The following is a 26141-nucleotide window of genomic DNA, read 5'->3' on the forward strand; positions in this document are numbered from 1 at the left end:
ACAGCCTTGTATACATGTATATCTTTTTAATCAGTGCGATAAGATTATATCTGTGAAATGCAAATTCTGAATTCAATACAAGATTAACAGTCTTTAAAGGCACAAGGGATTACTGTACTATCTGCTACACTGTGTAGCTACATGCTTGGTTATTTCCCTGTTTAACCTGTAACATATTTCTGAGTTAGTTTTGTGGGCTTTGGCTTGTAGAAAGAGGAACTTGACATCTCTTTCTTTCTGACAATTCCTTTTTGACAGTAAGTAAGCACACCTTTTTCCATGCTTGCAATAAAACAAAAAGATTCACAATATATAGGATATATTAGACACTATTATTGCAGGTACAGATTTTGTAATGCTGTCCATATAACTCACTTGAGTATCTGCAGCCTTGATCCCTCATGTGGCTTAGCTCCACCACTACAAAAACTTTAGCAGATCATCTGTACTCACTGGGCTTTAGTTAACACACGACTTTAAAAGAAATCCGTTTTATTAGCCTCCTCTTTTCATTTGCTATGTCCCCAGATTACAAAAGATATCATTTCCTTCACTCACTCAAAAGTGTTGATTTTTTGCTGCCTGGTTATACTAAGACAATGAACAGACCTTACTCAGAGTTAACTATCCTTTGAAGATAGCAAGCAGCACTTGTAGTCAGGTCAGAAGAGCAAGGATATTCAGAGCAAATTGCCAGGCACAAAGCATAAAAACAGTAAATTTTGAAGCAAAATCATTTGCTCTGTATCTTATGAAGATATTAAGTTTTATGATTACGAGGAATACACAGCTTGATGACAATAAATTGATGGTTGCTGTTTTCATTCATATTTCAAAACACTACCTTAGAAAGACAGTTCTTGAAGCAAAGTTCCGTGATAAAGGAAAAATTCTGTAGACTGAGTCACTGCATACACAAGTTATCTTTGCAAGCAAAATCAAGTATATTTTTGTTCTGAAAGATTCTGAAAATGAATTCTATGTAGTTCTGTAAAATCATAACCCAAATTCAGTGGATCATAATAATTACTGCAGCCCACTACCAGAAGTCCTCCAGGTGCATGGTTGAAATTAGGCCCCTCTTGCCATTCCTTAAATAAGTGTCAATAAGTTTGCTAAGACAGAATTATCAGAAGTGAACTAAGTTTACTAAAATCTTTTTAGACAGCAAGCCTCTTAATTCTCAATAAAAATCCAATTTTTTGCTCCAGGTAAATGCATTAATGTCTATCTATTTGTTTTACATAGTTTCTCCAACACAAACATAGTATAAAGCAAAAGAAAAACAATGCACAGCTAATTGTTAATATTCTAGTTTTACATCTGGAGAAACTGATTACTGTGAATTAATTTTAGTTACTAACTCCCTCAGAAACAAAGTCATTCAGAATTTTTCTGCTGTTACTAAACAGCATTTTTATCTGGCTATTTTTTTTTTGCAATAAAGATACTCATGTTTTATTGGAAGATTGATCTTTTTTTTTATAACTGATATCCAGTCAATGCACATATATTTTAAGTAACGTTTAGATTACAAATGATTCCCAAGCAGAAGAAAATATTAATTTTCTGCCACTAAGTGGCATGGTATTTTTCTTGCTTTCCTTAGGATTTGCACTCCTTCCACACAGATAATCTATATAGATTAATAACCAGTCAGATACATAAAGTAAGAAATGAGTAAGAATCAAGAAAAAGAAGCATTTAGTTCATGTCAACATATCCTAACTGTCTGTTATTCCTTATTCATATGAAGTAAAACCAATCACTAGGCATTTATGGTTTATGTGAAAGTTTAAAAAAGGGCACTAACAAAAGGCAAAAGCACAAGCATTACCAATCATATTCATTTTGTCTAAGATACATGAATGGCTATGCTGTCTGCAAAGCAGCATACATAAGGATGCTTGAAAAATATATCACTTTTATCAATACAAAACAAATTAATCAGTAAATATTTAAAATTTATGAGGCATTTCTATGTAAAAACAATTATGCTAAATAAGCTGATTCAGGCAGTTCTAGGAAAAGCTTTTACAGAAAAACTGCATTTACAATCTGTCTTAAAAAACAAAGAGAAGATAGAACCAGTCCCAGCATTAGCTCAATTTAAAAAAGGGGAAAAAATGAAATCCCTCCTCAGCTTAATAACTTGTTAGTTCTTGACAAGTGCAACAACACAACAATAAGCCAGTCAAAATGAGTTTTTAAAGCGAGGTTATGCCCTTCGTGTTGTGTTATCACAGTGGCAGATCAAACTGCTGACTTGGACTCTTTCTGCCAGCAGTGCTGATGCTGCCTCTATGAAGCTGCTGTCGTGGAATAGTCATGGTACCTGCTCTTGCCTATAGAAAAGCACTAAATTGAACTCGAAGTAGTGTCTTTGTGATATCTTTTCAACAAGTCATGTCCCATTCAGCCTGCTAGTTTATCTCTGTCAGGCTGGGGGCCCAAGTGGTTTGCATGAGCTGTCAGGGACAGGTATACCAACCTGCTCAGTGCTAAGGAGGTAATGCATCTTTCGGGCTTTGTATTTCTTTTCCTTTTCTTTCTTTTCTAGGTCTTTCTTCTTCTTTTCCTTTTCATTCATTTCTGCATACTCTTGGAGTTCATTCCTGTAATAAAATAAATTTATCAATCATGTGGTGATAATAAAGAACCTGGACATGTTTTATTTTACTTTAACCCTTTTATAGCCTCATGGTGTTTTGCTATTAACTATTAGCAATGTACTGCAACAGTAGCATGGAAAATTACAGTTCATCGAGTTCCACAGCAGCAGGATCTACATGGAGATATCTGTGAAGAAATAGGATTAAAATGCCAAAACCAGTATATTAGTTCATATTGTTTAGTTATTACTTTGAAGAAGATGTCAGTGCTCATTTTAATAGTTTGATAAAATAAAATTTATAGATATTTTGCTTTCAGAATAATTCTCATTTGACTTTTATTTATAACTAGAATTTATTTTAATTTAGAAATGTTCCTTCAGTCTCAAAACTGAAGCTGTCCACTTAAGTTTCGATTAGTGCTTTGTGACATCTCCTTCTGATCTGCAAACTTATGACATGAAAAAGCATAGTAAACAGAGGATAAGAGTTGCTATTTTATCCTAGACCTTTGAGCCTTTTGTAAAATTGAGTACTAATGCACAGAGAACTGGATATAACCTTCTTATGCAGCAGTGTCTTTAAAAAGAGGATTTTCCATAGCATTAAGTTTCTTGCACAGGTCACTTTATACTCTAGTCTGATAGCAATGGTACAGGCCACAAGAAAAAAATATAACTGTCTCATGAGACAGTGTATGAAAGAAGTTTGCAAACATAGTGTCAACTAAAGGACATAGTCAATAGGTTATAGGACATTGTTTCATTGTAAAAGAACTAAAGAACTGTACCTAATACCAACTGGCAGAGAATGGAGAGAACTCATGATTCCAAATGAACATTTAGAAAAGAAAATGGCCATTGATTCCACCGCCATGGCTTCTTTCATAGAATGAAGTTTCTCACAAATTATGCAAACGGTGAAGAGAATCAGTGCTCTCTAAGAAACAAAATTTTGTGCTACTGTGCACAGTACACAAGTATGGATTTTTGACCCAGGTAAAAAAGGTTAGTTTGATTAACATTTGTTACATTTGTTATTAAGAAATAGCTAGTTCAAATTAATTGGCATGCCAAAGACACCAAATATATTCAGTCAACCATTTAGATTGTTTTAAAGTTAATTAGGTGAGTAAATTCTATTTGTTGGTTCTTTTTTAAGCATTTGAGTACATGGTAAAAAAAAGAAAGAAAAGAAAAAAAAGAAAAATACACCATCAATATTTATCCATTATTTATAATATTTAACCAGATACTAATGTACCTGGATTATTCAAATGTTCCAGCAAAACATATTTAGAGAAGCCCACATTAATGGTCTCACTTGTGTAAGTGGATACTAAATAAGATACAACAGGACAAAATCCAAATCCTGTCACATGCGAATAAGTTTGCTACTATGAACAATTCTTCTGGAACATCATATTACTTCTGAAAGTATGTTTAAGATTGTGCATCCGATCTATTCTTAATATTTGAACTATCATAACATTAAAAAGGTTCATCAACATATGTGAATGAGTGAATTATTAAAAAGAAATTGCAGCATAGAATTGTTATTTATTTCATGCTATCTTTCAAATTTTTATCAACTACAGTAAGTAAAAAATTAACTATTTACACATTTTATTTCAAATGTAACAGAAAAAATAAAATGGAAAGGAAATAAATTAAAGATCAGAAAAGATGTATAGGTCTCTTTCAAACTCTGGAAATATTTTTTGTTGCAGTTTACTGTTAAAGGCTTCTAATACAATATTTCATACAAGGTTACTTATGAAGCACACTGACGTTTAAAAATCACCATGCTATGCTTTTTCAGCAGTGTAATTTTTTTCCAACATAAGATTAAATTGCAAAATAAATGAATTACTTAGAGTGGCATGGCCCCCATTTTGCCACCCTTCTCTTGAAAATTGCTTATTAATATGAAAAAAGAAGTTGGAAAATAGCCTGTTTTACTTTATGCATAGTGTTTCGGGGCCTCAAAGCCTGCAAAGCCAGACTAGCTGCACATTTTAGATTGTGTTGGCAAGCGGGTACAATGACCTTTCTGACCTGCATCTCAAGGCTATTATTAATCGCTAAGTAACCTGGTAAAGCCAAACAAATTTGTTTCCATTGAAAGGATCTCTATCTGTGTCTGAGAATTTGTGCTGTACCAAACAAACCTCATTAACTGTGTCCATTTTTGACAAAGAACTAGGAGTTGGAGAGATTGGCGACCTTTCTTTGTCCTTAAGGTGCAGATTTCAGAGTCACTGCCTATAGGTACATAAGCATTTTTACTTGGATACTCTTTGTTCTATATCAATCAATCGAAATAAATGGATTAATAAAAAATGCATATAGTATCACTTAAAAAAAAATTGCCATTTTACTTTCAGTATCAGACCATATAATCTGTTTTACTTATTTAATACTATTTCTTTTTTTTTTTTATTACAGTCAACCATTCAGCATCAACACATTACTGGTGCTATTCATGTTCTTAGATACTTATGTACTTATTTCAAAAGAAGCCCTGTTATTTAGAATGTGTGCTACAGATGTAGTAATAATGGGATGTAAAATGTTTTCCATTGTCATTAAAATAAATTTACCAGAGTATTTTCAGGGAATATTTAATAGTCAGCATGTGATGAAATTAAAAAGAAATCAAAAATAAAAAAATAATACTAATTTGAAATTTAAAAAAAAATTAAAAAATAATTGTAGAAATTCAACAAAATTCATGATCTTTTTAGATAGTACTATAATTCAAAGTATTAAGATACTTTCAGGATAATCATGTCTTCATTAACACGGTGCCAGAAATCTTCACAAAGTTTGCTTGTTTTTAACTTATAGTTACAAATAATCTTCAGTATACATTTGCAGCCTACACATCTTGTTAGCTGTGCTATAATATTTCTATCACCCATAATACTGCTGTGTACGGTTGTACAGAATATACAGACAATAGTGACTGGAGGATGGGAGCTCCCAGGATGATTCTCTTCTAAGGGGCAACAGAAAATAACACTGTATTTTCAAAGAATTTGAATAGGAGCAACAAAATCAAGAAAACAGAAAGTGATAAGATATGAATATACTATTTCATATGTGAGCAGTTCAAGAACAACACATTATTCACTGTGCAGTGGGTTTCACTGTTACCATACAGAAAAAGGTATATAAGCATAAGTGATACTAAAGACATAAATCTAGACTTCCAAACAGAGTTAGAGTTAAATCTTAAAGGTTCAAAGAGAATAAATTCAAACTCCATTACAGTCAATAGAAAATTCCATGAAATTAGATGATCTTTGGATTAAACCGATCTTTCTCTTTGTTCATATATAACTCCAGTTCAATCAGTGATAATAAACAATGCTTTCTTGGGACTATCTGATATTAGGGATACTAGCTACCATGCATCAATAACTTTATCCTTTATCCTTTCAGACTCTGGATGCAATTTGTTTCAGGATAAACCTTTCATGGTTCAAGGAGGAGAACTGAATATGCAAAAATACTTTGGCTTGCATCAAATTTGTTGAGAGAAAAAGGGTTCTGTAAATGTATAACATGTTCTAGGTTAATTAGTAATCTTGTTTTGTTTTTGCAAATAATCTGTCTTTTACATGGTTCATAGTTGGAATAATTAAACTAACTTATAAGTAAAAAAATTGGTAATTTTTTAACATAATTTTCTCATTGTCTTAAAGCATATCTAAGTTTTTTAACGTCATCTACTGTATCTTCCTACAAACCTGGCTTCTCCTGTCTGCCTATTTTAACTATCAGTTTCTATCAAACTGATTTTTATATAATATCATTTTAAAGAAAATATGTATAAGTTTTGACAAATATAGTGCTTTCTCATTACTTGAAAACTGTTCAAGTCCAAAGAATATCAGTGTTAATTAGCACAACCTTACCATGCATTTTTTTGCTTAAAAAGTGGATATGTAGGTAATATGAAGTACATTTTCTTTGTAATACAGAATATTCCAAGTAATTGAAATCAAGCATAGCATTATCAATGTAGGTGCGCAAAGAAAACAAATAAAAATGATCTCATGTAAGAAATCTGTGAAGTAGCTATTGATTTGTTAATGACAAAATTATTTGCTTTATATTGTTTGACAATAAAACATTTTCATATGACAAGGTAACTTATTGTTATTCTGATACTTCATTATGCAGTAGGCAGCAGTGCTGGTTCCAGCTATGAGATGCAAATTTGGTTGACAGTACTCCTGCTGTCTGTATAAAGGTTAAAAATACACACATAATATTGTTCCCGGCACTTTTGGAAAGGTCTTGAAGTGATGATTTCAGCAGTATACAGATTTTCATAATTCTGCAGAGAACTGCAACATTTTACAAATTCACGCTGACCTACATTTATTAACTTCATCAAACAATTGCATTCCGTTTGCACTTCCACTTAAATTCTGTGATCCTTTGATGAGATAGACATAATAAAATTGTAATATTTATTAAACAAAAGAGAATCCAGGAAAATCAATAGTTGATCAATAGTACTCAGAGTATAAAGTTGTTGTGAATTTAAATAGTTCAGACTCCGAATCATAAAATTCCAGGAAAATAGCAGTAGGCAATCTTAGCATAAAAGGAGAAAAACTAAATCAATTTTACTTTCCTGACTATCTATCATCCTCCCTCCTCAAACAGAGAGTATGGAACTGAAAATGAAATTAGTGGGACAACACTTCTGGTACACAACTGCATGCCACTTGATTTCACATTACACTGGTGTATATGAGAATACAGTGTGACTTGTTGTGATAATATGATTTTACTTTTACCTATTATACTTGGGTAAAAAATGAGGCCTATATAGAGAGAGCAGTCCAGGATGTACAAGTAGTTTATAGAGAGGGCTATAGTTTAAAGACAGAACTTTAACAGAACATACACACTACTCTTGCGTTAGCTGTGTCAGACAGCTTCATCATCCTCAGCCTAGTTCAGAATACCTGAATGAATCTGTTCAGATTTACTGAGCAAACAGAAAGGCTTTGTAACACCCTGTTCCTCTCCGCTATGATGTGTACTGCCATGTCATGTGACACGTTTGCAACTGTGCGGTCTTGCCCAGTGAAATCTGGGATTAACCAATTCTTGAAAGTATATTATTTGTTCTCAAATATGTACCAGATAGTTTTACTCACACAGCTGAAATTTAAACCACTCACTGGTAATGCAATCATATACACTGTTCCTTCTGCTGGGAATCACAGAGGATTTCAGAGTGTATTTGCTCGAAATATAACAAAACATAAAGTGATTAAAGGTCCAGAAAGTGCTTCTGCAGTTCATCATTACTTTGCTAGGTAGACTTCAGCTAGTATAAAATTCAAATGTTTATAGCAGATCGGTTGCAGATATATGCATTAGTTTATACATGCACTGTGGCTTTTTTTTTTAAATAGAAGGGTAGGTGTTTGCTTCTTTGTAATGATGAAATCCCATTGTTTTCAGAAAGAGAAAACTCATTCTTCGGAGTAATTCTGGCATATGATCATTTTGTTGAAAACAAGAATCAACTCAGCTCTGTTTTACATAACATTCAATGCTGAGACCCATGAATCCTGCAAAAATAATGTATATATATATCCTGTTGAGTATTTTAAAGGTGTGATTTGCTACAACATAAGTAGTATGTATACATATGTAGTATGTACTTATAAGTAATATATATATAAGTATATACTATATATATAAGTACATATATAAGTATATATATTGTATAAGCATATGTAAGTATATATATATAAGTATATATATATATATACTTGTAAGTAGTACTTATAAGTAGTATGTATACATTTGTGTACTACTTTCTAAAGTTTTCAACATCTTATAAGTTTGAAATAAAGGCCAAAAAAAAAAAGCTTAAATAATAGCTTTAACAGCTCTCAAACATCAGGAAACTGATGGATTATGCAAAAGATTCAGACAAGAAGTAATACTTGTAAGTATTTAAAGGTATTATATTCATATAGCACTGAAGAGTTCTCATTTAATAATGGGTGCTTATATTACTGTAATGCATGTGCTGCCTCTATGTATTACTGCCTCGTGCATTTGTTCATGTGGCCTTATGCTCAAAAGCATAACACTCAGCAATATAACCTGTGTTCACACATGCAGCCTGAATGTCCTCATGACCATTCTGTAAACATAAAAGATGAGAAAGGAACAATTGTCATTCCACTTGTTTTTGTTTTTAGAGGATCAAGGAAAAGGAGAAATCTACACTAATAGTATTCCTGGAGATCTAGTGACAGTACACAAATGGCTGAAGGTTATTGAAGAGTGCTGAATGGAGATGTAAAGAGAAAGTCAGATGTCCATTGGATAAGTGGGTATTTTCTCACAAGTGATTATGCTTGTAATGGAAATTACCAACCTCATACAAACAGTTCACAAACAATGTGGGCTGGTGACAATCAGATTATGATACTGATAGTCAACTATCTGGTGAGCCTTTAGACCAAAACACTTTCCAGGCTACCTGCAATTGCTCCAAAGAGGTTGAAGCAGGTTGCATTGTTACACGTTGTTATATGCAAACAAAGCAATATAGCTCTAAAGGCACCCAAAGTTTGCAGCTTAGCATGCATTTTACATGTCTAAAATGTAATTCAAGAAGAAAATATCAGCAAATAAGCTATCTAGTTAAAATAAAAATAAGATATGCCTTTTGAAAGAAGACTTGAAAAAGGAACATACTTTCCAAATTCTTAGCATTGGTGGAATTGCCATGAACTGACTACGGATAGAGACTAATGCAAGAGACAGCAAACTGTAGGATATTCAATTTTTGATTCTGTTATGTATGTTGTATTCACAGTGCTGTCTTATGAAGACAAGTGCTGTATAGCTGAGAAAATTCTCAGCTCCCTGAGAAGGGAGAATTTTAATAATGTAGATATGTTTTTAAGAAAGCATGTGGGTCAGGAAGAAACGGAGGAAAGAGTTTACTTATAGGAATAACAAGTGTGTTCATCTAGAATTAAAATATAATGCTGAACTTGTAACGATTTCAGTCTAGAAGAGCTAAAGATACTGATGTTCAAAACAGATTTTAAGTTCAAAGGATACATTAACCTGGCAGAGTGGATTCGTTTTCTGAAATTCTAATTGGGATTTAGAAATTCTACAGATTCAGAGAGCAGGGTCAATGTCAATTCTGAGGAGGTATTAGGACAGCTATTATGGCTATGAAGTTAAATTAAACACCTATCACAAAACTAATTATATAAACATAACAATGACGTGTCTCTTCAAAATTTGGAGGACTGTAACTGGTTTGTCATTGCAGTGTAGTGAACAGGAAACTAATAATAACAAGCAAAAGCAAAAACATCCATTGGATTCTGTAATTATTAATTTTAAAGAAAAAAAATTGTTACACCTTAAAATCCCATTATCATTTGTGCACAGCAGAACACATTCTGCCCACCTTTCTTTAATCACACAGTGTACCAGTGGAATTAAGCGACATACCAGTTCAACTGTCAAAGTCCACCATCTGATCAATATGCTATGTAGGAAATGTGATGAACACAGCAGTGAAGGGCATACAGTGAATGAACACCTTGTGCAGATCAGGAGATCAGGACACAGCATGTATCAGCTGATAGGAAAGAACAGACTGATGTACCCTTCTTATCCTTCCAATTTCAACTGCTGCACAGTTACTCAACAGAGTGCAATGGCTTTTGAAGTCATTGGTAACATAGCCACTTTATAAATAAAAAGGGAATGTTTTCCTTAATTCGTTACACAGAATTTTCTAAGTAAGGTTTCAACTCATATAGGGTTTTTCCATACACATATTTAAAAGCCACTAAAATATTTAACTTTCTGGAAATACGTAAAATTAACATACTGGTCTAAATATTTTTCCTTGTGTATACAAATCCTTAGGCCGATTCTAACTCCTACTCATTAGCAGCTTAAAATGTCATGTAGTTGAAAAACATTTCTTGTAAAAGGCATGATTTAAACACTGAAGTTTTGTTAGCTTAACTGTTTTGATTTAAAGTTATAAACTCACCCGTTATGGATGTGGCATAAGAATATCGACAGTACTGAAGTTTCCACTGGTTGAGGAACTGTATCCAAGTATCCTGTTTCAACTTTATTTCTGCTCAGTTTTATGCTAATACAGCTAACTCTAACAGGTAGAAGCAAGCTATGGGCAGGCTTTTTTCAAGTGGGTGCTTGTCACGATAAATCAGCCTGATTAGTCTAAATAGTGAAATTAGTAATTAGGGGTAACAAAGCTGATTTGGTCCTGAATGGATTACACAGCCCTGACACACAAATTATTCTAATGGCAGTGCAGCAGAAGTGGCCATTTCTAGCACAGTGTCAGGGCTAAGCTGCTAAGAGAGTTGTCAAGTTCTTAATTTTTCCTGCAACACACGAATGAAGATGTCTAAAGATAGCCAGCTACCAATGAAAGTTCTCAGTGAGTATAATGTGAAAGTATCTGTTATTTTTTGGCACTGCAATTTCCAGCAGACTGTGCACGCTACCATCTGCACAGTAATACCAACAGGAAAGCACGCTGCTATTCTATGCAGTTGTAGTAAGTTGTTCCTGATACAAGAATACACCCTTTTAAGCTGTTACCTTTCTGCTGCAGTGCAGGACAATATATACAGGTATATATTTGTTTTACCTTAATATATGATACCTGGCAACATATAGGTTGATTTTAAATCACTAGGTGATGACTAAAAGTCATCAGCTAAGTTGATTTTCCTTCTCAAAGTTTTAAGCAACAATTAGACTTAAAAGCTTACTGACTGACTCACATTTTTTACTTACTTTGATATTTAAAGTCTGCATATGTTTGGTATACATTTCTCACATTAAATAGGTCTTACAATGGCAAGGCAGAGAGAGCTTTTATATACTAACCCATTATGTAGAGCACAGCACTAATGCCAAATCTCACAACACTCTAATGATTTTCACTGTACCTGATGGCTTTCTCAAATTCCCAAATAAATTTGTGTACAGAGTTTGTGTGGCCACCTGAGCATCTGTGATGTCACAAACACTATGAAAAATAACACAGAGAACTATATCTTTTAAATAAAAAATGCAGCCCTTTTAGGAGAGATCTAATATTTTGAAGTACTGCAGTACTACTCATATGCAGTACAATTCAATGCAGTGGCTAATTGGCAATATGAAATTATCAGCTAGATCTCAATTATTCAGAAATGCTAGAATATATTGAAAATGTTATGTAATCAAGATTTCAAAAATCAGACATTTTTTAGGTTATGAGACACTCAAAATTAAAGTCTATTATCTGAAATTTTGTTTCTTCTATATAAAACAGTACAGTCCATTAGAGATTTAGGCATCTAATTATTCATGCCTAAGTAGTACAGCTGATGTTTAGATTTTATTGTCTATACTTAAGCATATAATTTGTTACTTGGAGTACTACATCCTTCCTTGAGTAAATAAATCCAAAGGTGCAGAATGGTGGTGAGGCCTCCAACCACTAAGTACAAGCAGGCTAATGAGTACTGGATCACTTTGGGCGCCATGCACCTGGAAGATCAGATTAGTCTGACAGAAGAAGCTGTGAATGTTTCCAATAAGCCAGTAAATTGGACAATAAAAGAAAAGCCTAATTGGAGAAATAAAGGTTGAAAATCTTGTTTTTCTTAAACTCTCTTGTGCTGCTTTGTTTTGAAGACAGCAGGAACTGTGAAGTTCAAGGTAAAAGAACTGGGATTTAGCTTCACTGTCAAGGATAAACAGCTTAATGGATTCATGTAATTATCCCTACAAGGTGAAGAGTATGAAGAATTTAAAAGGAGGATAACAATAGGGAAATGGTTTACACAGCTTAAAAAAAATCATGCTCACAGTATGATGAAGTATACTATGTCTTGTAGAGGGGTATTACGAATAGGACTCACAGAACTGAAGCTTTTCTATGATCCTGTGATGAAAAGGTATATAAATTAATATACAAACTGACAATCCATCAGAATAAAAATGTTGGATATTTTTATTTCTTTATCAAACAGAAATCAAAAAAGTGGCTATATTAATGTATGAATTTTGGATATTAAATGAGTTTTCAGTCTATCAAAGGAGGATATAAAAAGAAGCAATGGTTTGAAGAAGAAATTAAAGCAATTCAGCAGAGAAATATGGGACATAAGAAAATCAACTTCTGCAGTAGAATACAAATGGTATTTTCCATTTTTTGGAGATATCAAATCAAACTAGACTGTTGGTGTTTAACCAAAGGTTACTGAACTAAAATAAGTATTGTTATAAAAGTGTTGTTGATGGATATGAAGTTGATGGATCTGAATTTAGACTAGACCATGTGATTCAGAGTAGAAGAGTGTTCTGAGCATCATTAGAAGAAAAAAAAAAAAACTTGACCATCAGTAGAACAAAATGGACTACTTGGACAATGTAGAACAAGATTAGTTACTTAGCCATTTGCATACAGATTGCTTTAGTAAACAAAATATGTGATTTTCTAAGGTACCAAATTCACACATTTAAATTTTATGCTTCATTATTAAGCTGAAAGTTGCAAACCAAAAGAACCACCTTTTTTTTAGTGACAAATGTATTGCCTTACATAAGTTCAGTAAATGGCATATAAAATGTCATTTTTCTAGTTTCATAAACGTATGACATTTCTAGTTCTCCAAAATGTGCATGAAAAAATATCGATATACTTTCTCAACAGTCCTTAGTCTTCAAGTGGTAGAGCTCTTCCCTGATAACTGAGTATAGCCTGTATATAGATGGCCTGTCATGTCTCTACAATTAGATAAAACCAGAACTGCTATAATTTAATCAGTTACAAACTGAAAATTGTATTTTGAAAATCAAGTTTATTAATATGTAATCTTTAGGTAATCATATTTATGCTCCTAATTTACACAATATTTATAGTATTCTACATGTCCTTGAAATAGGGAACAGGGACACTAGACTATGAAAAAGTGGCCTAGCTGCTGGAGTTCATAAATTTTGTTCAGCTTTGGATGAGTTCAAAGAATTGCCATGTAAGAAAAGCCTTACAGAGGGAATTTATCTGATTATGGCAGTAATAATTACCCAGCTGTTTATTGCAGATAGAGAAATAATTCATGTAGGCAATAGGCCGTGGTGGCAATGACACTCCGCATTTAGTAAATATGCAAACTGTTCACTTCTAATTAACCAAGCTAGAGGATGCCCTTATTAAATGTATAAACTAAAAGTGCCTTCCTGACAAGTGATGAATTGTTACATTGCACAAACTCTTGCCACAGAATTACTGGAGTGAACTTGGGGCTTAACTTCATTAAGAGATCTTGTGGGATAGTTAAATGAGGATGGACAGCATAACAAGACCTACCTGACAGTCAATGATATGTTAGAGCTTAATGAAACTGTGCCTCTTCCCCTTTTCTACTTATTTTACAGCAAAGATACTGCTTCAGCCAAAACATAAAACCATGAAGCCTCTCTTTGTAGGACAATATGAAATTCTAGGATTAGTCAGTCTATATAGAAAATGTTTTATAAGATCTCAGTAATTTTAAGACACCTAGTTCAAAATAAATGCAGTTCAATGACTGAATGTCAGGACCTAAAATTTCTTTCTACAAACTCTAATTAAAAACTTTGCTTTGGATATAGGTGAAATAAAGCTTAATATTTAACCTCTTAATCCAAATGGTGAGCTTACTGCTATACAAAAATACATAAGAAAAAACAGCCTTCATATTTTAAAGAGTACAGTTAAACCAATTACTTACATTACCTAGGTTATTCAGGTTTATCTGAAGAAGTTGTTCTATATTACACAGAACTGGCTAACATATCACTTGCTCGAGAGAGACTTATATAGAATAAGACACGCCTGAGGTGTACGTAGCTGAATCTGCACTGGAAATTTAGCTATTTAGCTTTCTGTGTAATCATACTGGTTCCTATCTTATTCTCAGTGCAATCAGAAATTATTTTCCTATGCAGATAAAACAAGATATTGCTTGTTTTATAGCTTTAGCCAGTTCATTTCAATTTCACGACCAAACTAAAAAGAAAAAACTTCATCTAAAAAGTCTTGGTTTGCAAAATGTATTATTGAAAGCCTATAGGAATACAAGCACATATGCTGTATAAAATCATATGTGTATGTGCAACTGTGTTAATATCTATAAAGGTAGGGAAAGGGAAGACCTGAAAATGGGCTAACTTCTCATGGATTTTTTTAATGCTCTGAAACCATGCTGAAAGATAGACTTACAGACAACACATTTAAGAAGGAACAGCAATAACAATATACATGACTCTAGATAATCTAACTAGATTTAAGACTTTAAAATGATTCTCTTAAAGCTTTTCTTCGATCTAATTCCCACTTACGTTAGTGCACACATTTGATATCGTTCACAGTAAACTAGATCAAATCGCAAAGAACAACTTCAGTGATTCTAGTTCCGTGTTTCTTGCCACATCTAGCAGTTACAGCTAAAATTCTCTAGAAAAGGCATAGATAGCTCAAGTTACAGAAACTATCACTCAAGATTAATATTCAAATGAAAGAAAGCATATTTGGCACTTATCTCTGTTTCTATGGCTCCCAGAGAAAGCTGACAGGATATGTTTACATTCAGAAAATTCTAATTACAGGCAAATAACTTAAAAACTCTAATCTGTTTCCTTTAGACATCTTTGAAGACAAGAAAAGGAAGATGGGTTAAAGATAAATTAGATAATTAAGCATAAAGTGAAAGACAACATTACAAAAATGAGTTTTTTATTGTTTTAAGAACTCCAAGGAGCTGTCTGAAAGGCTTTGGCACTAATTGAAAATAGAATATAGAATCAATTGCTTCTGCAGTCAATGAGGAGGAACGTTTTAATTGAATTATAAGAAAATATATGCATTCTTCAAAATACTTTGACACTTGAGAAAATAGCCAGCACCTGGACTTATCTTTATCAGAAAGAATCAGACAGATGGACGCTGAACAAGTTCTCCTCATATTAGTATGACAACAGATGATTTATTTCAAACCCTCTTGTAGAAAACAGCAATACCTCAAAAGTTTTAAGAAGCAAAGTGCTTCTCATGTTAAAAGTAAATGAAACTCAGAAATGCTCCAACAAGCAATCAAGAATAAAGCCAATACTCTTACTTTTTCTCCACGCTACAAGATCAAGCATATTTGCAGAAAAGCCAAACACTGGATTAGATAACCAGCAACATACAACAGTACCATATTTCACTGTTCAATAAGATTATAAAATAATTAGACTGCATAAAGGATTTGTAAATATATGTATTACCAAGTAAGTGATTTTTATCATTTAGCATTATCTGTTTCCTTGGCATTATCTGAAGAAGATTTAATGATGACTGTGATTATAAATCTGCTGATAGAACATCTAGTCTAACTTCGATGAAAGTCAAACACAAGGGCCACACTCAAGACCCTTTTATTACAAGAGCCAACAAGAAAAGAGAAAAAAATTGGTGTGAATCTTCTCAGTGTGTGAAATTCATGAGTTAACAGTGTTTACATACACTATAATACGTGCTAAAACTAGACTTGGTCTTAGTCTGCTATGTGTAAGTCGGTGTTTATTCAATAGCAAAGACTAAACTACCTGCCTTGATTATAAAGGAATCCCCTACACCAGCACTCGGCCAACGCTTTGCTAGTTTTCTGATAGTGCTATCTTATTGAGTTGTATACCTAGGAAAAACTAAATGGTGCCATTCATCAGCAAAAGGAGCACTACATCCCAAAATCTTATCTCCAGTTGCACACCTGACATACAGCAAAGTTGCTTTACGGTAGTTTAAAGGCCAGTGTGCAGATAACCTTAGACAGAGAAGTCTAAGTTAATCACACAGTTGGACAACTGACGTTATCCATAAGTTATTTTGATACAATGGCACTAGCATGCTAATTTATGTGATGTCCATTTTCTTATCATGGATTGGAAACAGCTTCACAGAAAACAAAATTCTAACATATCATATGGACTTAGCATATAGTCTATGCTAATTGCTTTTGGCATATTTCCCTTTGTAACAATTTTGCCAAGTCTCAGAGATGCTAAATGTAGCTTTGAGAATGTTTCAAAACAAAGTATTTTTCCTCAACATGAAATATAGTAATTTTAATGAGAAATAATCAAATTAATTTTAATACATTTATGTATGCAATCATTCAATTAATCTAGATTCAGGCAGAATACAGTCTGCATCGGCATTTATTCAAATACAAATGGTTGCAACATATGAAGAATTATTACAAAAATCTAGCACAAATTGCACAAATTTCAGAATTTAGGACTAAGAAACTCATTACAAAGTTATGCTGAAGCTAAACAATACAAATTCAAAGAAAAAATTTGAGTATGCCCTTATGAAGATAGAACTCAGTGTACAAATTCATTCTTTTGCCGTCTCTCAAGGGATTCTTTGAATCACTTCTCAACTAAGGACTGTATGAAGACTTTACAGCCTTTCAACTTATTGGTTCTGCCCTTTATTCTTCAGCCAGTCTGGGAGCTAAAACAGACAGCTATCTCCAGTTCTTACAAAAACAGCATCTTAGGTTAGGATAAGCAGTCTATTAAGGTGCGCAAACTCACATATAATATGACTATTATTATTTAATTATATTTTAGGTCAATTTCTGTTAAATCAATTTCTGTTAAACTTAATTACATCCCTCTATGGCTTTAAACTGGGGCAGCTTCTATTAAGTTTACTTTCTCCTGGGACTTGCACAGTAAAGACAAATGATAAAGGTCCAGTTACTAAATGAGGGCAGCTATTAAATAAGGCCGGCTTGTATTAAAGCTGGAAGGTAAAGATGTAGATACCAGATGAGATTACCCCCTGGTAAAAGAAATGCCTTGTATGGGAAAAAAAAAAACAACTGGGGAAAGATGAGAGAGAAGGCAACAAACTTCGGTCAGCAATTCCTTTAAGATACCAGGCTGCAATCTAACAGAACGTCCAAAATTCTATAGTAACTTCCTGTGAAGTGGGTACAGGCTTCTCCCTAATGAAAGGAGAGAAAACAAAGCACAACCTCTGGTTTCGGTGACCACGAGGTACCTTGAAAGAACCTGCAATCTAATTCCAGGTAGTTGTTGATAAATAAAAAATCTATTAGCATTTTTATAGAAGACTAAGAAACATATTGCAGTACAGTTTAGGACTACAGCATACCTTGAGCTTAAACAAATTTTTGAAATGACAAACTTAGAGTGTGTGGTTTTTGGTTAGTTGATTGTTTTTTTATACTATGGAACTTCTAAAAATCAGTTTATTTTTTTTACTGTGGTTGTAGTACTATTTGTGGAGTAACTCAGTTCTTTACTTTCACGTTCACAGCACTAATGCATATAGTCTGATGAATGTGGCTGTAAGAAATGATAAAATAATTGCATTGCCTCAATTACCATGGTTCTGTTGTTTCTTGGTGTTCTTGAGGTGTGAAACACTCAAAGGCAGTTTAATCTGAATGCACAAGTATAACAAGGGGCTCTGTCCATAAACACATACATTTCTATAATGCTGAAGCTGAAATAAAACTCAGCCAATTCATAAATGCGCTCCTTTCAAACAATGTAAATTGCTGTATTTGATATATACAGAGATACCTATTAGCAATGAAGTTGTTCTCTCCCTTTTGATGTACTAGGGGATGGAAATATGCAGAGAATCCCTCCTCCACCTTGTTCAGTATTCCTAGTAGGAAACACACCATGCCACCTTGGGGCCAAAGCAGTTGGCAGCAACTTAGCCCAATGACAGGAATAATCTGTTTGGCTGAGGGCCTACACCTGATCTTCACTAAGCATCTGTTAGATTTAATCAAAATAATGTTGAAGATAATATACATATTAGTTTCAAATATACCTGAGCAAAAGATTACTGCAGCAATTCTTGGTTGGACTTGAGAAGTGAAGAATTTTTAAAACTGAGAGGATATGGTCTATTTGACCAAATTTTCCAGAAAACTCATTTTTATTTTTTTTGTTTTTTTTTTAATCTGAAAGACAGATTTGATTTTATTTTTTAATCTGATAGTTAGAAATTATTCTCTGAATTTCAGAAGGCAGAATTCAAATTAGCAGAATATCAATATACCAATAGCCAAGCAAGAGCTCATACACACCAACTTTGACACAGTTTCAAGTACCTAACATTGCACCATTCATCTTACCTGTTAAAGACAAGAAACATATTGATTAAAATATCTATACAATTATAGGCACTGTTGTGTGGTTTGTTTTTTTTTTAATGAACTGAAAGAAATATTAGGGAATTCTGAACAAGAAAATACGACAGATGTTTTGAAGATACACTTGAAAAGATTTTTTAAATTTAGTTTTGCAGAGTTGTAATCTAACATTCTGTGCAAAAATACATTTAAATACACCATGGATAGGCAGTTATCAGTACATTTCACTACATCTAACAAAGTAATGCAAGAGTTATTTCAGTGCTATGACAAAGAGGACACCAACAATACCAACAATAATTGGGGAAAAATAATATAAATTAATATGTAGCATTTAAGAAAGTTGGATAATTTGTGTTTTACACATAGAAACTGCATATGCTGTTTTCTGTAACAGAATTCTGATGTCATGTCTCTGTCATGTATCTTACATGAGACTTCCAGAATATGAATTCTAAAGACCTAGTGTGTTTCTTAAGGCCTGAGGTCTGCCCACACATCCACAGTTGAGAGTCTTTAGGCCTAATGAGGTTCTGATGTACTGTGAATGTTCTGGTACTTAAACCAATGTTACAGAATCCATGTGAGCCTTTGTTTTACAGGCCTGCTCTTCTCAACACAAGTTTCTTTGTTTTCTTAAATAGACTTTGATCTTCCTTCTATAGTGTACAGTCACCAATGAACCCGAATGAGAAGCTGGGATACCGGTACACCAAGGCTTTAATTTTTTTCCCAAATGATTATAAGAACTTGAGTATAGGTAAATAACAATTAAAGTCAATTAATATCCACACAATGGCTCATGAACGTAACTTAGACTCAAACATACGCTTTCATACTTTGTCAATAATCAATTTTCAAAACAAAATAACAACAAAAAAATCCAGTTCAACAGATCACATTTATAGCATAATGATCTATTAGTTTTTGAATATAGGTGAAGAGGCAAATCCTCTTTTATTAACCTGGTACAAGCAGGAATTTCCAGTTAATTCAAAGAAATGAGAATTCATAACGGTCAAAATGAGAAGAGAACGTAGCACAACATGCATAGGACTAGAATTAAAGAGAACAATGACTGAAACATACACATATATTTGATAATGGAAGGGATCCTACACTTAAATAAATAGTTGAATTAGCAACATCATTTTTTCCAAGTAAAAGAAAAGGAAATTAAGGTTCTATCACATGAAGTTTTTATCTTTACCTGACAATCTCATTATTCAGAGAAATGGCTCCCAGGTACTTCTTCAGTGCATAGTAATTATGGGTATATTTTCGGACATAATACCCTCTCCATCTCTTCTGAATCTACAAGAAATAAAGACTTGTTTAGTACAATTTAAATTGAAAGTTTTTGTGTGTATGAAATAACTGTTATATTTCCCAAAGAATAGGATGTCCTTAAAAGCAATATCAAGAAGAGGCACCACTACCTTTAAGTGAAGAAAATGCAGGTAAGATGTAACATATTGTAGTTAAATGGTGATATGAATTTACTATTAAATGCCAACATTATCAACTAACATCAAATTTTAAGTAACTATTTATGTTGCATCTGTTTATGTTGTTAAGAAACATCTGCTATTATTAACAATGCTGCTAGTGTCATTGCTTCTTGTCAGAATGGTAAAAAGAAGAGGTGCCTTTTTTTGAAATCACAGGATCTATACACTCTTTTGTGCTCTGGATATGTTATAAACTGAAAGAAAGACTGCCAGTAACTCAGTGAATGAGGATTTCTGAAAATATCATTTACAAACTGTTAAGTCTTTCCCATATAAGATGATGCATGTCTGTTTGTTACACATTAATTACAATCTTCTAACAAAACACTATTCCTTCTGCCTAACAGATGAAGCTTAAACCAGAAAAGGAAACCTCTTTATCTGTAGTTAATTCTGACATTGTGGTAAGAACAGAAATTATGTAGTGTCCTTCATGAGAAAGGATTCAGCTTGATGCATTTTAAAATGCATCAGTTTCAAAAAAAGACAGTTCAGTCTCTCCCCAAGTATTGGCTCTCCCCAAGTATTTAGTTTAACAAAACAGTTTAAACATTCCCTCAATATGTGAAAATACTAACTATGACGTTTCTGAAATGATTACAGGTTTACTGGCTATATATTTTGTGGAAAGGGAAGGGAAGCATTAATTATCACAACCACCATTTGCTAGTCATATCTATCCCTCTGTACTGCATCACATATACTGATGCTGCTGGAAAACACAACTTCTTTTCAGTCATGTTGAGGGCTGTTTTCAGACTTCATTATCTACATTGTAACAGAACAGTGTACTTTGTATCAGTAAATCTCAAAAATAGATTCACAAACTTCTTGTCCTCAGTGTCTGAATTTCTCTTTATTTACATTCTTCCACCCTTGAATTTATCCACCTAAATTATTATTTAGTTTCTTCTTTGTATTGTTTCTCTTGCTTCCAAATGTATTTCAAAATTAATTTCTCAATTTCCATCTTTAGTTCTGCCTTACTTTATTTCTGCTCCAGTTCACACCTCATGATCTTTGCAGCTTTGAAATCTTATGAGATATAAGAGCAGAACAACAAAATCTACTAAATAAATTAAAAAAAAAAAAAAAGTCTGAGGTCTTGCTATCAAGGAGCAACTTCATGGTTAGAAGCTATCCATCTTCACGAGATGTATTGAAAAAAAGAAGATTCAGATTTGCCAAGAGCTCTCCTTTTCCTGTAGGCCTCTGGCCTCTAAATGTTATAAGAAATGCAACTCTTCACTGTGTCTACAAAGAACGTTTTTCTTGTTTTCCTTCTGCATCAACTCTTCTCCTTCCAGAACCTCAGAAGCAAGCTACAACTTTTTAAGTGGAGTGAATCCTTTTTTTGCTACTTTGTTATTGCTGCTGTTGACTGTTTTCTTTCCCTAACTTTTATTCCGAAGTTGCATAACGCAGAAGAGGCAGAAAGGGAATCACAAACTGTGCTTGATTTGGGAACGAAAGCAAGGGGGAAAAAGGCTGCCACTTGCTCAAATCACAGATCAGATTCTGCTCAGAGTGACTTCAAGTTTGGGCAGAGCTCTTAGGAAACAGGCAGAACTGTCTCTACTCGTTCCAGTTCCTTTGCAGTCGAACTGTGTATCACTAACTGTGGTAACAAAAGTTACTGTAATTTAGCAACTGCCACCACTTTCTGTGTGAAAATAATAACGTACCGGAACCATCTATATGAAGATTAATTAACAACTGCATAATTTTAAACATTGCCTCTGGTATCATTCTTCAAGCACTAAACTACCGTTTAAGGTAAAAACAGGCATTTAATCTAACCTGATAACACCTAGTGGTACAGTTATTATTATCTCTTTATGTAAGATATAGTAAGTATGATAAGAAAGCTTGCGCTAAGTCTGTGAGTGATATGTCACAAAAAAGTAAAATGATTCACTAAAGCTATGAGGAATAATATTTACTTTTAGAGTTAGCATTCCCTTTGTGCACCACCATGCTTTTCCTCTCTTCTTAAATGAGACTCAAAACTAATATAAGAAGCTGGTGTTTTCTTTTACCTATGTGTTGTTTCTTTGTTTTTAATAAATAAATAATAAGAGTTCAATCTCTAGACATTGATAGAAATAAATGTCATGTAATCAGCTGAACACAGGAGCAAGAAAGGTTCACACTAAACATGTTTTCCTTGCACAAAATTGTAGTAAATTTCATAGTCTTTACAACTCCCTTTCTCATACACAAGTGCATCAGGTTAAAAAGGGATATAGGAAGAGGAAAGCATGAGCATGCCTTCAGAGATGTGGGATTAAGCAAAATCCTTTGCATGTGAATAAGGATCTTAGCTTTGTTTCTCTGTTTGGCTTCAATATTTCTCAACAAGAGTAACTTGGCTCCCATATAGCTGTGTGCTCATTAATGCAGGATTATGGTCCCTTTGAAACTATTTCTGACAGTCTTCACCTTCCAGCTATAAATGCAGAACTAGATATTTGTTGGTTAAAGGATCAAAACCCAAAAAGAGTAAAATTGCATAAACCTATAATTAACTCCAATAGGCTCAGTGTACCAATTAAACATCACGTTCTAACTTTATTTACACCACTTCCTGTCTAGAATGGCCTCACTGAATGAATCATAGGAAAGAAACACTGCATTATATCACAGATTATTTTATGCTGCATAAATTGCTCCGAAAATTATGCCTCCTATCTATTGCCATGGAAACTACAACAGTTACAAAAAGCACAATAAAACTATTTGATAGAGCAAATTCACAGCTACAAAACACATTTTTTCAACATAATCACTATCATTAACTAAGTGTTTTCAACAGTAATGAACAAGAGCCTGCGTGCTGTGCTTGTTAATATTTGCTTGGCCATTTGGTAAGCAGCTTGTGTGTCACATCACTATCACCACTGCTGAGACTCACTATCCACCAATTCACTGTGCTCACAGCCACTGCTGTTTGGTCTCCATAAATGTTTGGCAAGCATTGATGAATGTCAATGGATGCCATTTTTTCCACATGGAGTAATTCAATTCCACTTATTGGGCTTCATATGCACTTCCATGTCAGACGCCATTTTGTCAGGCTGCCCCTTGGCTGCCATCTTGCGGCAACAAAACGTAATGAAATAGTGGTAGGAAAGCTCAACTGCTACTGCCATACCACCAACATTCACCTCTGCCGTCGTGGGCTAACATAATAAAATTACTTTAGGAGTAGCACTTGTTGATTTCTACTTCACTAATTATATGTGTCAGAAATCAGAAGACTGAAGCCTAATCTCTTTGGAAAAGAACACTTTACACAGCTATGTTAATGAGGCTCTTGTAACGTGAACATTCTAAATGTATGCTTAATAAATGCTAAATAATGGGCAAGTGTTATTTTGATAGTAATGTGACATCATAATTTGGTGCCTTTGTCTTGCACCTTTTTGGTCTGATGAAACACGGGCAGTGTGGGCAACATGTTCCAAACAATGACGCCATCATAGCAGCTTTGAAACAGTGGGTCACCTCATCCAGTGCAGATTTTTATGAGCATGGGGTGCAGGCTCTTGTTCATCACTAGCAAATATACAAAGCTAATGGTGGTAACTGTTGAAAAATAGTTTTGTAGCCAAGAATTTGCGCTATCAAACTGTGTTACTGTGCTATTTGTACCTGTTGTCATTTCCAGGGAAATAAACAAGAGGCATTATTTTCGGAGTGACTTATAATGCATTACAACTATATTTCTTTATAATTCCAAGGTGAATGTTTGAAAATTTCTTGGAAAAAAAGAGGCAAGTGTGTATGCCCTTCAAAGTAATTAGCAAGTTTCAACAGTGATTGGTACAAAACAATTATTGTCATTGATCAGTGCTGAACAGATAATTTTAAACAAAGTCATTGTGTGCTCAGCAGATTACAGCTTGTTAACGGGCAAGTTCTAAATGACCTCTTAAGCTAGTCAAATCAATGATGCATATTCCTCATTAAGTAACATCAAAATGTAAGTGGTCTTATAAATAACGTTTATTTTAAGCACTAAAACAAATGGCAAAACCCTGATATATCAAAAGCCATCTGCTCATGAAAATATTTTTTTTTCCCAGGGATTATTTTTGCAGCTGAAAATTTATAGCATCTTAAATCTTTTAGGAGGGAGAATCATGTTGCAAAGTAGTGCTCAAAAGTAAAATTAATTAAAACAAGTTCTTTCTTTTAACTCACAAGGATGAAACTGACAGTTCTGGTTACAAGTAAATGCAATACAGGGAGACAGAGATGTAACTGACTTCAAAACTGTGAGCATGTGTAATAATTCTAATATCAAAATCAAAAATGTCTTTTCGACCAGTGACTGGAAACCAAAATAAATCATTTAATAATATTACGAAGCAAAAGTTAATCATCTAATACAAAAAATATACACAGTTAATACTATATTTTCAAAACACTGAGGCATTTTAATTGTGAATCCAGTCCATTATGTGTGAACGCAAGGCACTGTTGGCTTAGGAAATTCGAATTCTGGCCATACAATTTCCTTGATCAAACTCAACAGGCCTTTGTTGTTGTTGTTCTGTATTTCTGTTAGCTTTTCAGTAACCAGATAATGGCAAAAAAACACATTCAGTGTTTCAGAATTGTAGCATTTTAAATCTGCTCTGTAGATATAGCTGCAAAAGATAAAGAGAGGTGAGAACTGGATTCTGATATTTGCAATGAAATAATGGTCTGTTCTCTTGTTTTCTACTGATTTAAATTTCCATTAAAGAAAAGGACGACTGAAAAAATGCTACTTTGAAGATTTATATCACCTAATGATTCAACATTATATTTCCATTACAAATGAATGAGAACACATTCAATTTCAAAAATGAAAGACCAAATGCAAAACACTAGTTGACTAGAATATGTAATTACCTTTGAAATTTGGTCTTCAAGTGCCTTCCAAAAGTACACAGCTAACTTTTGAGAGAGGACTTACACCATATTTTTTCCCACTGATTTTAACTGCATGAATACATAGCATTTACCCTCTATAGAATAATTGCAAGCCAGCTAACTAAAGAATAAACTAAAGCAAATTACTGCATTTTTGAACAATTAGATTGCTGTAAAACATCTTTAGCTTTCTAAAATACACTAAATGAAAGATTCTTGTGCTTTTGGAAGAAACACCACCAACTCAAAAACCTAATGGGAATCTAATGACACAGCTTTTGATTCTGACTTATCTGGGAGTCTTTCTACTTCATAAGAATCTCCCTGGCTTACTCTCCAAACCCACGATATCCCTTCGTTTGGTAGAATCCAAAATGTAATATGCCTTGCCTGGTCTTGCCTAGGCCTTTAAAGTAAAGCACATGTTGTTGTTTTTTCCCCCAGTATAAAAGAAGTAAAGGAGGCAAAAAGATTTCATCTCAAGGATTATCTCATGTCCTTACTCCTTACCTTGTTTGCTTTATTTGTTCAAATACAGTTCCAGAGTCCAGGAAAAAAAAAATGCTAATTTTAGTTTAATATATTTTGCAGCTTTCCCATGACAACTGTATATTTATTAAACTTCAAGGACTGTTTACTCACTTCTTCATCAATCACAGATCACTCAAAATATCATCAATGAGATCAGAGCAGCTCTAACCTATGCCTGGCAGTGAACTCATCCAGTACAAAGTAACTCTTCTGACATTCAATGCATCATTTGTAAAATAGTAATGAAAGAATAAGCACAGCTACTTTAATGAACATTAAACT

The 26141-nt window shown here is 33.5% G+C and overlaps 1 protein-coding gene across 1 annotated transcript in view; it reads right to left on the minus strand.

Moving 5' to 3' along the window:
* The window catches only part of SPATA17 (spermatogenesis associated 17), a gene marked incomplete at both ends in the record, with an annotated part of 89061 nt that overhangs the window by 49807 nt on the left and 13113 nt on the right, over positions 1-26141 (minus strand). Inside the window, 2 exons of the mRNA XM_079549968.1 lie at positions 2492-2615; positions 20105-20208. Coding sequence (XP_079406094.1) covers positions 2492-2615; positions 20105-20208 — 228 coding nt within the window. The remainder of the gene's footprint in view (positions 1-2491; positions 2616-20104; positions 20209-26141) is intronic.

Source organism: Tetrao urogallus (genome assembly GCF_951394365.1).
Source record: "Tetrao urogallus genome assembly, chromosome: 2".
Classification (NCBI taxonomy): Eukaryota; Metazoa; Chordata; class Aves; order Galliformes; family Phasianidae; genus Tetrao; species Tetrao urogallus.